The sequence below is a fragment of the Dermacentor albipictus genome, chromosome 3 (assembly GCF_038994185.2).
Source record: "Dermacentor albipictus isolate Rhodes 1998 colony chromosome 3, USDA_Dalb.pri_finalv2, whole genome shotgun sequence".
NCBI classification, from domain to species: Eukaryota; Metazoa; Arthropoda; class Arachnida; order Ixodida; family Ixodidae; genus Dermacentor; species Dermacentor albipictus.
The window spans coordinates 152,745,516-152,764,505 of record NC_091823.1 but is presented as its reverse complement, the minus strand read 5'-3'; the positions used below and the strand labels follow the sequence as shown (position 1 = coordinate 152,764,505).

Genomic DNA, 18,990 nt, shown 5'->3' with positions numbered 1-18,990 from the left:
CAGGATAAACTTAGGCACATATGCAGCTCACTGGGAGGTACAACTTTGCAATCAACTCATTTCTGCTTGCCAAATATCTGCGCTAAAATAGGGCTGCAAATAAAAAGGCCCTCTTTTTCATGAAACACCGGACTCAATATAGAAAACCCAGCTGGACTACCACAAATTCTCCACATAACACAGCCAGGTGTAGTAAGCCTAGTAGGATTTACTGTATAAAAGTTGCAGCAAATTCATGCTTTTAAATATTTACAACCGTGAAAATAAATATTTTATAAAAGATAACAATATACATCGGCTTATATTGTGAGCTAATGTGTTCCCGACTTGGAGCCAAATGCACATTAAATTTGTTCTGTTTCAGTGCTTTTAAAGCGTTGTGTCTGTTCACTCGTGCATGCAGTAGCGTTACCGCTACTAAAATATCTGTGCTGCCACATCGCCTGCCACTGCCATACAGCGTTGTAGCGTTTTTATTATTCGTGGTAATATACCTAAAGCGTTAGTAAACCTTCAGAATACACAAGCTGTTTTTGCGACAACCTGTCTTCGCCAGCGAAAGTCACACTGGTGCTAGTATAGTATCTATACTTCAAGTTGCGCAGCACTTGGTATTCTACGGATTTTTTGATGCGACAGACCACTCGTCATTAGAGTCGTTAAGAATGGTGTTTATCTATGGCAGTACAGCTTTGCTATAATTTCAGATGCTCTCCTGAGAATTCCCTCTGCCAATCGTATATTCGCATACATACGCGCACGCATGCCTATGAAACGTCTGTGAACTGCCAAGAGAAACGTGGCGCGAAATGTAGCCGTACTGGAAGGGCCAAGTACGCACCGTTTGTAAACTCGGAACAAAAGATGATATGCTTACCTGAGAGGTTAAGAGAAATATGGCAAAAGTCACTCTCCGCTGGTAGTCTTTCGTATGCATCTGGTGGTCTCAGCGTTGCGATCTCCCATACAACAAAGAAAACGCAGTGCAAAACGCAACACTTCCGGCGCTTGTGACGGTCCGGCGAAATGCACTCGCTCCATGTCGGCAAAGATGAAATCGGCGACACGCCGCTGCTGGTGGCGGTCCTCCTCGTCGCAATCGCACAGCATGGACGGAAGTTCCCACCGTAACTTGCCGCAACGCCTAGTTGCAGTCGCTCCTAACACAGCGCTTTCAGAACCACTCCATAGAATAAAGAACCACCATTCGACGACAACGTACTCGCGCGAGATGCAACGCAACTGCAAAATGGCGTCATGCTATTGACGGCTTCGGCTTTGGATCGTTTGTATCCACACAACTGAGCAAAACTGTTGCGCTAGTCTCGGTTTCCTTTCCCCGCGTTGAAATAAAAACTGTTTTGCTCATTGATAATTTTGCGTCACGTAAGTAAAGTTCACGAATGAAGCAGCCATGAATTTAAAACGCGTCTTGAAATACCCGCTACGTTCACTTCGGAGAAGCAAGATTTGCCCGTCCGAGTGGGGTTACGCTTGAATTATCTGTCGTTGGGCTGTCGGAGCATGCTCGAAGCTGGAAGACGTGGCGTAATTTTTTTAATTTGCCTAGCTATAACGGTGCGGCGGCCCTTGACCTCTGTCGAGTGCAGTTTGCTCTGATGTAAGGTAGAACTACAAAGCCGCCGACGTTACTGAATAATCTAGTGCACCCGCAGCTGCCAGAACTGCGGTATTTCCTCCGCAATTTTTTTCGACTGCGTTCCGCTGTCACCAAATGCGAGCGTAGTCATTTGGCGGATATTGTGCAACACATTTTCCAGAAATATCGTTTACCGCTGTATCACGATGTGGAGAAGCAGCGTTGTTGGTCCTTAGTAAAATTTTCTGTTTATTGCGAATATTGCGATAGCAGTTATATGGACACAACCGTCGAAATATATCTGCCGGTGTTACCGTGAGCTTACGTATAAAGTCCAGTGCATTAAGATCCTATCCCGCGCCGTTGGCTGTGCGCGTTAAAGGAAGTGTTCGAGGCTGTGCTGGGCTGGATGGGCGCCCCAAGTCAACATCTATATGAGGTCACGTGATAAAACGCGCGCAAGGTGGGAGAGGGAGGTGCTAGTTTAGCGCGCTTCTCCTCCTCTAGCCGTTGCTCCAGCCCGGTCTTGCTCCACACTCGCTCTGTTTTGGTGATAATGTCCGATGGGTGCAAAGCTGGGGCGGGGGGGGGGGGGGTGTGCTCGGATAGCGCAATTTTTCGGAGACGCTTTGAAGGAAGAGGCTGCAGAAGCGTTCGGTCCGCTCTGTAAGCGCCCTTCATCACGCCAATGCTGTGACAGCGGGTGTTCGCGTTCATTGAGTGAGATCTGTCGATGTGTGAACGCGCGCGCTTGACCCAGTGCTTGCTAACTTAAGGAGTAAGCGAATGTTTACTGCAGTTTATTCAGCCGATGAAACTACGAACCTTGGTACGTGCAATAGTTCGGGCAGTGGATCATGCAGCATTGGGGTGAAACTGCTATATTTTTGTTTTTATATTTCTAGGGGGTTCCAAAGCAGTGTTGCGTACGCTAATATTTGTTTCTGGTCGCGGAACGCAACGCACAGCGGTAGCCCAGTGGCTTTGGTGTTGCGCTGGTGAGCTCGAGGTGACGGGTCCAATCACAACCACGGCAGTCGCATTCCAACGGGGTCAGGATGCGAAAACGCGCGTATGCCGTGCATTCTGTACCCGCTAAATAACGCGAACTGCTGAAAATAAATCTGCCGCTTTCCATAACGGTGCGCCTCATACCAAGATTTCGATTTCGGAACTTACATCTTGAATATTTAATTTTAAGTCGCGGAATTACATTTACGATCGAAACTGTTGAGTGCGCCTACTTAAATTGGTATCTCGTTGCTGTGCTGTCTTTAGTAGCCAGTACTTTTTCTTTAAATATACTTATGGTCAGAATCCAGTGTGACATATCCAGGCCTTCCTTAGCATAGGAAACCAGCTATCGCTTAAGCGTGTGAGGTATCAACAAACATGGTCAAGGAAAATCAATATATAGAGTTCGATGTAATTGCAGAACATGACAAGGATGAAAGAATGATGCACCGCATTACAACCAGGACATGAACCCGAGGGCCTGCCTAAAACAGAAGACGGTTTCTGTTTCTTCTCCTGCATTAAAATCTTTCTCTCGCGGAACTCATCTCGAATATCAGAGGAATCGCGATCTTCCATGACGACCCTTTGCGTAATATTGAGAGCCAAACGACCCATGCGCAAATGTTGACTCTTCTTTTCTGAGTCTACTCGCGCAAAAGTGGGTCTTCGGAAGAAAAAAGAGAGTCAAGTTGCCGTGTCTCACTTTTTACTCTCTTTTTTTCTAAAGTGTAGATGCTTAGACGGCTATAGTATTTCTCCCAGTTTCATCTACTTTTCTTAATTACGTAGTTCACAGTTGGGTCGTAAATATTGTGGAATTCCAGCCTACTGTAGATACATGGGCTTCTACGGGAGGGAAACGGACACCTCCCTGTTTGTCCACTAGAATGAAACTGTAGTCTTCCAAGTTTCATTCAGCTAATTAACTTGGACGGGAGCACAATCGCAAAATTTAAGCAGATGTGTTTTTTTTAGGGAACTCCTACGACTGCGGCTCGGTCAACGCATAGCATCGGTCGCGTCGAGGCTCGCTTTAACGGCCACCTGCGTCCAATACACACGGTTGCAGTGGGCGCTGTGTGTTGTGGTTACGTCATAGTAGCCGAGGCGACCTTACATCAATTAATTACTTATTTACCTAAATAATAATAATAATAATAATAATAATAATAATAATAATAAAATTAGTAGTGCCTATATACATAGGTGCGTCGACTAAGGTAAAACACACCACAGCTTCCCTGCTTGTTCCACATCATGGAGTGGAAGAGCTGATAATTTTTTTTCTTGGTTCTTTGCTGCGAGGCGCACTTCCGATGGCGGTCTGGTGCGCGAGCTCTCGCATTTTTTTTTGTTTCGTGCAGCGAGAACAGCTGACTTGCGGTATAAGTGAGTGCTGCACGAAAACTGAGGGAAACACGAATGAACGACAGAGCATCATCGCGCGCTGGAAGCCGGCAGAAAGTGAATTACTTTCATTCTCTGCACGCGCGACTGCACGACGTGGGAAGATGCACACGAAACGTTAGTACATCTGTCTTGCGGTGGCAAAAAGTAAAAGAAAAACACTCAGACATTCAGTTTGCATGTTTTATTATATCTGTAAGCGTTATTTCTTCTATTGAAGCCATGGTTTTACCCGCCGTGCTTGTTTAGTGGCTATGGTGTTGGGCTGCTGAGCACGAGGTCGCGGGATCGAATCCTGGCCACGGCGGCCGCATTTCGATGAGAGCGAAATGCGAAAACAAACGTGTACTTAGATTTACCTGCACGTTACCTGCACTACGGGGTTGCCTTGTAATCAGCAAGTGGTTCTGGCACGTAAAACCCATTATTTAATTTTAGGCGACAGCTTCAGCAAATAATTTATATTGCCTTTCATCCAGTCTACTTAAGGCACACTGGAGAGTCTCACGTTGATTATCGAAGCGAGAACAGTGGCACAGGAGGTGACTGATGGTCTCTTCACACTTGCACTTAGCGCACATTGGTGAATCTGCCATTCCAATACGGTAGCTGTAGGAGTTGGTGAAAGCTACTCCTACCCACAGCCGACACAGCAGTGTTGCGTCACGTCGTGGAAGGTTCGCTGGTAATGTAAGTTTCAGTGATGGGTCGAGGCTGTGTAAACGACACTTAGAGTTCTGTGGTGTATGCAAGCAACCTAACGCGATTGTACGAGCCATTTACGGAAGCGAAGATCTTGGGAGCCTGGCCTCCCAGTTCATTGGCCCAGAAAGCAGTTCGAGTGCTTTTTCGCTACCTGAAGGCAACAGACTTGAGTGCCCGACTATAGACATCCTACACTTAAGTTCTCTCTCTTCCTCTTTCATTCCCCATTCCCCTCCCCTCGTGTAGGGTAGCAAACTGGACTCAGTCTGGTTAACCTCCCTGCCTTTCCGTCTTCCCTTCTCTCTCTCTCTCTCTTATATTGCCTTGAATACTTCTCGAAGTACGGCCAGACCTGGTGAGGGGCTCTTAAAATCTAATAGATGGGATTAGCTTGCTTTCCCTATTGTAACAATTCAAGTTTGTGAAACATCGCAGCAATAATAACGATTCGTAGTGATGAACTACTTGTAATAATTTCCATATAAATTTGCTCCCACTTGGCAAATTGGAAATAAGTTACACTTTCTTGCACTCCCAAACTTGCCAGTTTCCACGGTAATGTCGGTTTACGCTGATCGTATGATAATTAAATGCATCGGTAAAATCTCACAATCTCATGCAGTTGGTGTGAATATGGGGTACTGCATGTGTTGGGCATAAAATTAGGTGCGTAATACAAATACTGCATACATATATGCGTATTATCATGTATAGTATCCTCAGGGTGCCAGATTTAACGGTCTCCTTTCATATTTCAAGCAGAATAACGAAATGCGGCGTAGTACTCACCGGATAGATTATGTGGATGCCATTTTTGTTCATTAAATATTGGCGGATTTGATAATGATAAGGTCGCAAAGGTATGTGCGGTGACATGTTGATTTCTGTGGCCTGTCGTTTGGTTGCAGGGACGTATTCGTAGATCGTCTGCCAGCCGGTACGCTGCTCTACTGCGCAGAAGATGGAAGCCTTCTAGAAGCTTCGTGTATTGTGTAGGCGGCCACGCACGGCCTGAAGTTACGACTGATTTTAGTCCCATCAATATGCGTTTGACAATACAGTGCACGAAAGGTTAGCGATGCAATGCCTGAAAGGAATTACTTATCATAAAAGAAAGCCATAAATATCCCGAAACGCGACGGTTGTTTCTGCGGCTGCGCCACATTTGCTGGCGCGATGGTATTTTAGAAGAAAAGAAAAAAAACAGGCCATTATACAAGCCAATAAACATAGCATAAGTAAACATTGCATGTAGTATTTTTTCAGCAACGTAATCTAAAGCTGTTCAATTATTTCCCTAATTTAAGCCACCCTATTTCTTCTTGAAAGTATTTGCAGGGTTGGGAGAACATAAATATTGATTTCATTATTGAGGGAAAGATCAAGGCTGGTTCCAAGAAGCAGCTGCAAAGGTATACTGGAAAACTTCTGGAAGAGGTAGTATTTCATAGTTTTTTATTAGTAAAGAAACAGAAAATTACATGTGCGTAGTATAAATAAGGAGGTACCATAGCCAAAGACTGTATCGGGACCTCCTTTTAAAGACACTTATGATGGTATGCAAAGTTTAAACCCACAGGTGTACAGATGAGAGCTAAGAGCAATACCAAAACATGTGTATAGCATGTGAGTAATAAGAACACTTGTGAACAACATGACAATATAAAAGAACAGAAGGAAATTAGAAAAAAAAGAACATATCAGTAAGTATTTGTATGAACGCTTTTAGTTCTCTTTTAAATTGTTATATTTTTTTCATTTTGATTATAGGTGGTAGATTATTCCAAAGTGATATCGAAGAAAATTCCGGTCTCTTTACCACAGTTAGTTTGAACTTTAGGTGGGCGGAAATTACTACTGAGTGCAAATCTAGTGTGACTATGAGCTATCAGGTCACAAGGTGAGAAGCAGCTCGATAGCAGTACCTTGGTCAGATATTTGTAGAATAAAATTCCTAGATTATATCTGGGGAGTCCTGAAATGGTTAGTATGTTGTTTTTATGTAGTAGTGATTTTCCATTTGCAAAGCGTGAACTGCTTATAATAAGTAAGTCTTATGGATTGGTTCTGATTTACCTGGAGGGATGCGAAGTGAGTGTTATAACTGCTACCCCCGCATATTATGCCGTAGTTAATATGAAAGTGAATGAACAGTGGTATAGCGAGAACAATGTATTAGTTGTAAAGTTGCACTCTAAATAGGTCATAAATGTTCGGACAAAAAAAAAATTGGCTGATGCCCCTGAACAACATATTTCAGCATATCAAAATTTAGTAAAAACATTGGCTGCAGGTTTACGTTATAGAAAAATGTCGTTATTTTCTGTTTCAAGAAAGAGTGTACAGAAACACCTGAAACTATTAGACAAGCTATTACTTGTGAATAATTCCTTCGTCATTTAAAAACGTATCGAAAACATGACATCGATAATTTTGCACTACAATAACAATTTCAGAGGGCCATTCAAATACCCATCTCTTACAAAGAAAAAAAAGGCAGACATCTGTAACGCTGCATTGTCCCAACCCAATTACAGGCGATGTGACCTTTTTAGTAGTTGCAATAAGAAATACTATTAGGTTGCAGAAGTCATATATAAAGTTGTATATACAATATTTACAAGAACGACAACGGTGTATAAACAAGATTGCTGTTGAGACCGATTCCACCTCGACACGTGAAGTTGTCTTCTTTTGACTAGCGCCACTTTTGGTGGCGACGGCGCTAACTATAAGGGAGGTAAGCTCGCGGCAAAATGAGGATTCCGCTGGGACTCACGCAAAACGTCCGTGGGGACACGCGAGTCCAGTGGTGCGATCTTGTAGTTCACATCGCCAAGCTCACGCAATGTCGTGCATGTCCTTGTGTAGCGCGGCAGAAGCTTTTGAGACAATCCGATGCAGCAACATGGCGCCCATAGGAGCACAACGGATCGAGGAGGAAATCGAACGTCCCGATGTCATTTTATATTGTGGGGTACAGCGCGAAACACGGACAAGGGACGCAAGGAAATAACGAGGGCAAGTGCTTTCTTTCCTTGCGTCCCTTGTCCCTGCATCGCGCTTTGCCACACGATCTCAAATGGAACATCAACTGCCCAAACCATCGCCCTTCTAAGTTTCGATGTACGTAGCCTTAAGCCTACACATGGGAAAACATCGCTGATAATGGCCGTATATCAATTTGAATCACTTGATTAAGAAATATCTTGCGAAAAATGACACTTGAAGTGACCGGGCGCAAAACACTGAAAATAAAGAACAGAGAAGTAGCATACAAAATGCATGCAGTAACATACACCAATGTTATATATCAAAAACAGACACATGATGTTTTAAACCGCGTTATCTGATATACGGGAACAACACAATATTGTAATTTTCCATCCAACCACCCTAAAATCAAAGGCAAAAATAAAAAATTCAGAATGATAAAAAGTGTTTATAGGTCATTTTCACCCAATTATATACTAACACAATGTTAAACTAGAATATGTACAGAAAATAAAGCTGTAGTCCTAACTTGAATAGCAAAGCATGTTAAATAACTTTTTCATCAATATAAATATAACATGAAGAATTACAAATAACAGAGCATTCTAGTTTTATACGTACAAAAAACATTTACAACTACACTTACATAAAAGAAAACATTCACAAATTCAATTTCAAATTACTTTACATAACAGGAATAATGAAAAAAAAAATGCCGGTAGTCAATGAAGAAAGCTAGGCACGTGTTACACTCCTGTAGCACGAGAAGGCACTGGGCACTGGGTATTAAAGTTTACGAACGAAAAGATCAGTCTTCTTCCAAGATATAAGGAGCCGCAGTATGAAGTAAACGTATGGCGCTGTAGGTCATTCTCTTGAACGGCACATGCGAGCACCTTATGTAGTACGCAAAAGTTATTTTGTTTTGTCTATCTTTCTGTGTACCTTTATTTCTTTCTGTTTGTTCTTTCTTTCGTTGTTCCTTTTACAGCAAAGCTGCATATGCGTAGGCGAAGCGCTCATGGTACGACCACCGAAATCCTAATGTGGGGTATGAGCGATTGTCAAGGGGGGTATGAGCCACTGCATTGTTCTTACGTGACGCATAGATCTCTCGTTGGGTAGGCATGGAAATGCTCACGCATTTAAACCTTTTATAGTGAAGCTGTATATACCTAGCCCTTTAAGGCGCCTTGTACACAATTGTTTACATTGCATTTCAGGTGTTTTTTTCACGTTTAGGGCCCGCAATTTTCTATTAGGTTGGCTTTAGCGCATTTCCAAACTTTAAACTGACAACCATGTGCCTTTTGGGCGCCATCTGTCACATTTCGGTGACGATGTTCATATCAAAACAAGAAATGGTGGACGCTGGAGCAGCAAAGAGCGGTGAGTCAAGTTCTTATTTTTTTAGAGCCGCTTTTTTTTTTATTGTGGCAAGGGAAAAAAATTAGACGCGCTTGTGCATCATATGAAGTACCGAGGAGTGATAATTTCAACCATTTTGAGGAGATGACCGAACGCTAACGCTCGCACGCGCATGTGTACACGATTGTGTACAAAGCGCCGTGGTCGCTGCAGAAATGAAGAACGCTGAGAGTTGCTTTGATTTTCTTTCCAGGTTTTTTGGCCATTCGTAGTTCTTCTTTCTACAGTGCAAACAAGCATAAGAAAACCTAAAAGACAGCTGAAAGGCTTTTGGAGCTCATTGCTGATAAATGTTTGAGACATCGGGGAAAGTGACGAAGAAGAAGCCACGTGTGAAGCGACCGACACCTGCGTTGCAGCTGCGTTCACCAACCTCACAGAAGAGGAACATGCTGCTGCAGGGGAAACGCAAGCTGAAGAAGCGGACACTGAGAGTGCTTTTTCCTTTTGTGTACCTGGGTACCTGCAATTCTTTGCTGGACTACCACCGCGACAATCAAACGCTGCCTAGAGCTAAACTCCTATATTTGATGAATTTTCGCTTGCAAGATGCCGAAGCAATAATTAAGTCGGTACTACCCGAGAAAAAGCGTGGAAGGCCTTCTCTTGCAGAGATCCAAGCACCACAACCAAAGATTGGGCAAAAAACCAAGAATATCGCTTCCTTGCACAGACGCGCACTACGACTCCTTTGACCATTGGCCCGAATCCCGCGACCAGAAGGTGCGAATTAGGTGCAAGCTCGACAAGTGTACACGAGGCGCCCGGATATTCTGCATGAAATGCGCCGTGCCACTGTGCCTGTTGAAAGAGAGAAATTGCTTCCTCGCATTCCACAAGTGAATTTTGTGACCACCGAGGCGCTGTGTACACAATTGTGTACGATGTTGCAAATAATAAAGTTTCACGATAACTTTCAAGAATTCGATGGTTTTGTGTTTCTTAGATCCCAAAAAGAATGTTTATATATAAAAAGATTTTTTTTTTCTATGCATAATTGAATGTGGCGCCTGAAAGGGCTAGGCAAAGCAGTCGCGGTCCGACCACAGAAACTTTTCTGCAGAAGGTGTAGCACGCCAGTGACTACACCGGTAGTGACGTCGTTTCTCTCTCGCAACAATGCGCACGCGTAGAGGTCTCACTCCGGCTTCGATATAAGCGCAGAAATGTCTCCTTGTCTTTAATTGAACAAAATGTGGGGCCCCGGTGTGTAACGTGTTACTACAGTAAACAACTGAGTCATAAACACTGTGCTTAACGCATTACATAGGCGACGCATTACGAAACATAAATGCTTACCCTAATTCAGAAATACTTGGATGAATCCGCTAGATTAACACAACGAACCAGTCATTGCACGCTGCATGATGGTGATTATACGAAGCTGAATGTGCGGCATTTCAAACAAAATATGTGATACACCCAAGATAAACGTGGGCGTGTCCTCATTCAGAAGCACAAAGGTGTAACAGGTTTCATACAGGAGCGGAAGCCCACGAATACACGCAATGTGCGTCGAGCAGCCAGTCATGCAGCATTTATATCACACGACATATATATATATATATATATATATATATATATATATATATATATATGTGTGTGTGTGTGTGTGTGTGTGTGTGTGTGTGTGTGTGTGTGTGTGTGTGTGTGTGAGTGTGTGTGTGTGTGTGCACGAAAAACTTTCTGGGCTGAGAATAGTGAAAACGAAACAAGCTTCATATCGACTTTTGTCTATAGACCATCTATAAACTAGGAATTGACAAAAATAATTAACACCTTATCGAATCTGTTATAGACCAAGAATGAACAACAATAAATGGAGAGTGTATTGACTTTTGTCTATAATTACTCTATAGTGTGGAAGAAGACAGAAAACGAAGCACGTTCTCAACTTTTGTCTACATCGCAGTCTATAGACAAATAATGGACAAAAATAAATAGAGACGGTGTTGACATTTGTCTATAGGAAGTCTATAGAGCGGAAGCAGACAAAAAAGAAACAAGCAGCTTACAAACTTTTGTGTGTAGGCAATCCATAAACTGGGAGAAGACAAAAGGAAATGGAAATTTTATCGACTCTCGTCTATAGACAGTCTGTGGACTGCATCAACAAAAGTCCGAATCTTTAGAACGACAAAGTCGTCTGTAAGAAGTCCATAGAACTTCTAAAAACAGCCTAAACTCATTTTTGTAAGGGACGTCGGCAAGTAGAGAGAGAAGCTCTGAAACAGGATACGTTATAACGGAGGCGAGCGCCTCGGCAGCCAGACATGCGATTAGAAAAGCACTACACAAAGTGGGCGTACAGATTGTCATAGTTGGCATGGTAGTCTTAGGTGTTGCTTATTGCTTATAAATGCGCCAGTGTTGATATCAAGGGTACAGCATAACATTCGTAAGTAATTATTTCAAAGAATTCTTCACACTGTATGAGAATTCCATGCGAGGGAGATTCGGCTGCCATTTCCTTTATTTGATTTCGACTAGCATTACACGAAATTATTCATGAACAAACTAGTGCGGGAAAAGAAGCTTCACACAAAGGAAAAGCAGACAAACACCGCGCTCTCTGTAAGCTGTGGTTTTGTGACACGACACAAATGTATGTTTTGTCACGTGGTAGTGAAGATGAAGAACGACGCGGTGACAAAGCTGTGAGGTACAAATTCAACTCCTTGTTGGGCAAACTTCATGTTCAGCAAAGCAGGCAGCAGTGAAGCACAACGATAGCCCCGATCAATGTCAGTGATCGCCGAAAACCTTATTTGCGCAGTGATGTGCGTGGGATTTTATACGTCAGCTGTCGAAGGTTCCAGCTCATCGCTGATGCCCGCATGAATTCCAAAAAGCACTACACAGTTCGTCTCGCGCGTGCAATGTGATTAGTCGAGGTGCGCCGAGAACATACACAGCAGATAGCAACAACGATAACATTCTAGTAAGTTTCAAATGATGCCGGTGAGTCTTGCGCTCAAAGATAACACTAAGTGGTTAATGGGTGGAGTATAGTTTTCAGATACAGAAAAAAATGCGCATCGTAACCGGTGAACTTCATGAGCGCGTTTTTCTGCACACTCTAAAAGCTGCAAAGCATTGCAAGTGATACGCCCTCATTTATAATGGGAGCTGAAACGGAGGTAGTTATTGATAATGATAAAGTAAAATACATTTATCGGTTCATTCCTCGCCATGCGTATATAAAACCTATGGGAAATCTTATTTTCCACGAACGATTTGGATCGACGTTGTTGCCAGCGTATTCGCAGGTGCCTTCAAGAAGGTATTACAGAATTCACGTCACGCATACAATCTCGTTAAACCAGGTGCGACCCCAGCATGGACAAAGGATAGAATCCAAAATAACACTCCATTCCATAAAGTTCCATGTAATGCCGGCGTGTCTTGCCCTGTGCGAAAACACTAAGTTGTTAGCAGATTAAATGCAGCCCCACAAAAAAGGATAAATAAATGCACGTGTAATTACACTTACATGATATGTGTGAAAGAAAAGTAACAATTCAAGGCACATGTAAGAAGCAATGATGCACTGAGCTGTGCTTCAAAACATGTGTTTTGCGAAGAGGAGGTAATTTTAGTGCGAGAGCATTGCATTATGAAGCCGTGGTAGAAAGCCCCCGCAGAAAAAAGGGCACACAAATTACGTCATCTCCTTCTTGCTAGGAAAAATTCACCGACGATCATGATACCCGTTAATGCAAAAAATAAGCGCAGCTCTATACCTGTTCTCACGCATATATAAGGCCTGGAGACAAGAGAAAGGTCACGGGATACTATTTTGTGCGAGCCACTCAGCGACCTGCCAACGTTGCTGCCGGCGTCACCATGTCAGGACTTCAACTACGACACGACCAGCTCAGAGGCTGCTTCCATGAAAACGGAGAGATGTACGCTCTGCAGTAGGTAAAACCATGAATCGCGGTTGTGCGCATGTTCATGGCCCCAAATGTGTCTCAAACGGACGTGGTAGCGTCCGTGTACAGAAAGCCACTTTTGTTTCTACGCTGCTGGCAAGTCCATGCTCGTAATAGGATACTTGAATCACGACGCAGGTTCAACGAAGCCGAACTAAACTCCGCGATATGACTCAGCGACGCACCCAGGGACAGGTTATGCTCTTGCATTTACACATAATAAGAATTTTTTAGGTGCCCCCATAGATCTTGAGAAATTACTTGGGGGAGATGGTGCAGTTCTACTCTTTAGTACTTGATTAGGCGGAGGCTACTTGTACGAGAAATGGAAATGCATAGCACGAAATTGAACAGGAATTTACAAATGAAGCATAATTACTTCATAACCTTAAGGCACATACTGCAATTTACACATTGTAGCCGAGAAGCTCTCAAAGCTGGTCCTCTTGGAATCAATTCTAAGGAATACATCAGCTTCGATATATGATTTCTCTAGTATTGGCGGTTCAGTTACTTTTGCGCTTCACTGCAGAAAACAACGTTTTATTTTAAAAAAAGTATTGAAAAAGTCGCACTTTCTCCCTAAATGGGAAGTGTCGATTGCGATAGCAGTTAGTAGACAGCTATTCAAAGTAACGGTACTTGTGTTATCGAATGTGTAAACGTGCAAACGTTCTGTTGCTAAGAAAGTTAACATGCACGGTGTCACATGCTCACAGGTAAACATGAATATACCTCACTCGATGACCATGGAAACTCTGCCAAAATGCTGATGTAAGGAAGCGCGGCACCAGCAGCGAGCGAATAAGCGTTTGTGCTGCCTATTGCTTCAGGGCGAACTGAGCAGCGAGAACACGGAACATCCAAACCCACGAGCAGTCCGCCCAGCTAGACTCGGCCCCCAAAGCAGACAGCGTTCAAGATAAAGTCCAAGAGTTCACCCGACTTGTTTATAAAAAAATTTGTAGATCCCATCTGTCGACGGTTATGCAATTAGCGTTGTCGGAAAATAGTCACACGCCGTACTGTTGAGGTCACACCAACTGAAAATCGGCAGTGGATATTCTTAGACATTTGTTGCTTTGGCTATGTGCGCTATGAAGTCTCTCCGAAGGCAGTCTGACGATGACGGCACGAGAAAAAGGGAAGATGTTTCTGACGTGATAATCATGTTAAAACGACAGCTTGACAACTACTTGTCGACAAGGGTTTGACGACAGTGTGGCCGACGATGGTGTGACGATGATGTTATGACGCCAGTGGAATAACCAGGATAGAATAATTAAAGTGGAACAAACATTATGTCATCACGACGATGATATGGCGCACGTGCTACGATGATGAAACGATGACAACAATCACCTGGCAACGGTATGAAGACAATGAGATAACGAGTACATAAAGACGATACTTTGACGAAGATTGCAGGTCGACGGCGGCAAGACTACAATCCGACGACGAAGCTCAAGTGACGGTGATAAAATCGATGCATACAGCGAGTTTATCATAACGACACCATGAGGATGTTGTTATAAATATAGAATCATAATCACGATTGAATGGGGGCTGTGTGATTACACCAGAATGAGGGAGAAGGAATGACATTGATGCAAAGACGAAGACAGTATGACGACTACGCATGACGACAATAGGATAACATCTATGTAGTTATGACGATCGCAAAACAGCAGCCTGACAATGATGGCAGCGCGACAATGATATGATAGCTATCTAGTAAGAGTTGAACGACTAAGTTAGAATCATGACGATGGAATGACCACGACGTTGTAACGTCGTGGTCCGATAGGCGTAAGTGCGGAGGTGAGCTTGAACCAAACACGCCGTCGTCGCCATGCTTTGATTGCCATTACGTTGTCACTATTTCATCGCTTTCATGCGATCGCAATCATTCCTTCGCCGTGGTTTCAGTCCGAATATGTCCACATAAATATAATTTTAATACTCGGAGTGGACGGGGGGAGGGGGCGTAAGCTAACACATCACCATATTAGATCCACGTCTGCAACTACGTATTTCACCTGGGATACCACGAGCGGAAGCAACAATTCTGTGCCACGTGTTGCTCAGCGAGTCATTCAGGAACGCTTCTTGCTTCCTCATTGGAATGGCCGGCTGCCCTGCTTGCGACAACTGTGGCTGCGAGAAGAGGATCAGTCACCTCCTCTGTGGCTTTTTCTGCTAAAATGTCGCAAGATATGTGCCCGCGACCGCTTTATAAAAACTGCATGACCTCCCCTTGACAGAGGAAACAGTTCTAGGACACTAATCCAGACTGGTTACAGCACTCAAGGCCTTAAGTGCGCCTCTCAAGTTCTTAAGGGCTTGTGAATTGTGCGACCCACTTTAGAAGTTGTAGCGCGTGGAGCTTCCTCCCTTGTGCGGAGAAACCTCCACGGTTGTTGTGGCGTTTTCTCATTTCTTGTTCAATTATTTCTTCGGTCGCCTTTTATTTCCTTTAGCCCTTGGCCCGGCACAAGTTAGCCAGTCAGTACTTCACTGGCTAGCCACGTTCTCTTTCTTTCCCATTTTTCTCTCTCTCTCAGTTAGGCCCATTGTACTCACCTACGCGACTAACGTGTTCCAACCTTTGTCATTGCTTCTACGTGCTACGGATATTGTGCCTCATCATTCTTTAAGCTGTGCCTTCTGAGACGGAAGCATAGAGGCGTTCCAACTAAGCTTAAACGTCTTGCATACATAACAGTTATCAGATCAAAATTAGAGTACGCGTCGTTCTTATGGGACCCATGCATAAAGAAGGAAATTTACCAGCTTGGGATGGTGGAAAGGAAAGCGATTAGGTTTATTTATAACAAATACAGAAGGCTTGAGTCTCCTACGACACTGATGAAAACAAATAACATCCAACTACTTCAAGTACGTAGGAAAATGCCCCGTTGGTTGTTCGTGCGTAACCTTTTAGCGCATAAACTAAACATTTCGCATCCCACAGTACTTAAACAGCTATCGTCTAGACGAACAGACCACACAGGAAGTCATTTACTGGAACCGATTTTTGCAAGAACTGAAAGATTCGAACACAGTTTTTTCCCGAGGACCGTTTGCGACTGGAACTGTCTTCCAGCGGCGATTTTCCAGTCCCATAATCTTGCTGAAGCTCTAGAAGAGCATTTCTTTTGTGAATGAGTGCTGTATATGTACCTATAGGTGTAGTGTATTTTGTTTTACTTCCGGTGCCATGTTCTGTATACCACCCATGTATTTATTTATTTGTTATTTTGCCAGCTTTAAGACTGAAGACATCCGTCATTTTTCTGTACCACTGCAAGTGTTTTTTTTTTCAGTATTCCACTTTGTTCCCGACTGCATTCCTTGTTATGATAAATGTTATTACTGTTCCTATTTTCCTGCGTTTTTATCATGCCCTACCATTGCGCGCATCTTAAACCCTGCCAACTGTTCATGCGCGTAGATTCCGCATATTTGTCAGTCTACCTTTGGTTGTAGTTACTTTACTTGTTATTGTTGCCATTGTAATCGGTATACTTTATAGTTCTTCTATCCAGTTTTGCCATATGTATAATGCAAGCCAATATTTTTTTTCTCTCTCTTCATGTTATCCTTTTTCCCGCCCAACCTTCTACTTGCCGCCTTGCCGCATTATCATCGATTCCTCTCCTTTATGTTAAACTGCAAATTTGAGCCGTACGTTGTACTCGGACAAGTTACCTTGTACTTTTTTTTACCCCCCTTACTCAATGCCCTCTCAAGGGGCCTGTAAGGTATGTTCAATGAATAAATTAATAAATAAATAAATATATGTATAAATATGTACATGTGTATAGATATTTTTCTGCTTGTTTATTAGCGGCAATCTGTTAAACGGCCGTTCTTTTTTTCGTTTTCTTCTTATGTCGCAGTGTATTTCCATGCCTTGTAAAGCCCCTCCTGAATGTTCGATAACTGTTGGACTTCAGTATTCTGAAATAAATAAATAAATAAATAAATAAATAAATAAATAAATAAATAAATAAATAAATAAATAAATGTAATACTGTCATCGTAGTGCTTCACACGGCACCATTTAAGAGCGGGTAATGTATGAAGTATGCTATTTCCAGCGTAACAAATTCATTCTTTCTTTTGGTACGATTGAGGAAAGGGTGTATTATGATTTGCAGTACTGTCGGTGAATGACAATTTGGATGTTTCACAATATATTGTTAAGGAATGAAAACTGTACAAGCGAACGTGTACATTACATATTTGACCCTTGCTGGTGACACAAGGCAAACTGTACAAATTGGGGAACACACGCGGCTTGCAACTGGAATTTCAGTACGCGCTTTCCAGCTCTGATTTGTGTGTAAGACGGTTTACTACACCTACGATGAATTAATATGACTTACAGTACTACATACTATCCAATATATGTTGCTCTACAACGACATGTCTGTTACCAACCATCGTCATCCTCGCCGGCAGTCTTTTATACCTATACGATCTACTCCATCCGGTTTGTCATGCCTGGCGCTGCCAGGTGTGAGGTCAGAAGAATAAAAAGGAGCTTCTTGGACTTGTGCCATCGGTCCGAACGGTTCTCATTCCTTTCGCTCTATGGCTCACACATCGTTGTAGTGCACCTAACCTCGGCCCCTCTTGTCATTTCTGTGCAGGACACACCGACTTCTACCATTTTAAGTAGGAATGTTCCAAGCCAACCGGCCTTCCTACAGTATCTAATGCCTCCCGATACCAGTGGGAAGCCGCTCTTTCCAGCACAGGAGGAGGAGGAGGAAAAAACTTTATTCTTGTCCTGTACAAGGTGTTGCCACCTGCCTGGCTAGTCCTATGTTGGGACCGGGAGGTGAAGCCTATCACGGGCGTACTGGAGAGCCAGGACTTGGGGGATATGATGTGGAGATCCGATCATTCCTAAAAACCGATTCCATGAAATGCCAGGGCCGAGCGACCCACACTCCCAGAGCAGAGGTTCAAGTGTGCATATCTCCCTTTTGCATGCTTTGCACATAATATTCATGTCTGCAAAGCCATACCATTCCTTTGTTTGTGCAGGTGAATAATAAGACTCTGTCTGTAATTGCCTAAGTGTAACTGCCTGTGCTCTGTTTAGACTATAATGAGGGGGTGGAAACTCCCTCCTTCCCATGTAGTAATGTTATTGCGAAGCAATAATATTTTGGGTCGCACTTCAGCCCGTACCGTGGCGAGGCGGTGGTAGGCACCCTTGACCTTTAGCGTGACCTCGCTGCGTGACGTCACACCACGTGACCGAGAGTGACGTCACACCAGCTGTCTAAAAACGGGGCCCCATCTCACGCCATCGCGAGGCGAGGCGGTAGCCACCAACGGTGGCCTAATTCCCGCTCCTCTCACCAGGGACGATCGGTCGGTGTGACGTCACACCAGCTGTGTAAAAACGGGGCCCCATCTCACGCCGTCGCGAGGCGAGGCGGTAGCCACAAACGGCGGCCTAACTCCCGCTCCTGTGTTACCGCATCCTCGGCCAATCGATACTGGAAGATTTTGTAATGGGCACGCTGGTGAGGGAAATGTTTGTCGGCATACACGGACTCGACGGATGACTTCCTCTTAGATGATTCACTGTAAGCCGTAACACTAGCATAACCCAAGACTACAACCAGCCATACTACCAGCTGATCCGAGAATAACACACTATTGCTTCGCCATCACCAGGCTTAACCAAGCTAAGCCACGGCCGTATTTTTTTGTAATTTCATTGTACGTAATGAGCGTGTCTCTCTGTAAGTTCTCCAATCCAGCAGAATTAAAACCATATGTAAAAGCGGCCCGGTCTGTAAGGTCATGGGCGACGCTGTCGGCGGATTCAATTGGATTGACAGGAATGCCATCAAGTGAACCAAGGTACACCGGGAACCA

The 18,990-nt window shown here is 43.6% G+C and overlaps 1 protein-coding gene and 1 long non-coding RNA gene across 9 annotated transcripts in view; one reads left to right on the top strand and one right to left on the bottom strand.

The window, feature by feature from the left end:
* LOC139056990 (uncharacterized) overlaps positions 1-5,703 on the bottom strand; it is a 220,371-nt gene extending 214,668 nt beyond the window's left edge. For all 8 annotated transcript variants that reach the window (XR_011512493.1, XR_011512492.1, XM_070534784.1 and 5 more), the window contains exon 1: positions 5,519-5,703. Coding sequence is in view for 2 of the 8 variants with exons in the window: in XM_070534780.1 (XP_070390881.1) it covers positions 5,519-5,605 (87 nt within the window). In the remaining 6 variants the exon portion in view is untranslated. The remainder of the gene's footprint in view (positions 1-5,518) is intronic.
* Positions 1-18,990, top strand: part of LOC139056992 (uncharacterized) — a 99,670-nt gene that overhangs the window by 52,650 nt on the left and 28,030 nt on the right. Inside the window, exon 3 of the long non-coding RNA XR_011512494.1 lies at positions 6,059-6,166. This is a non-coding gene — a long non-coding RNA (uncharacterized lncRNA). The remainder of the gene's footprint in view (positions 1-6,058; positions 6,167-18,990) is intronic.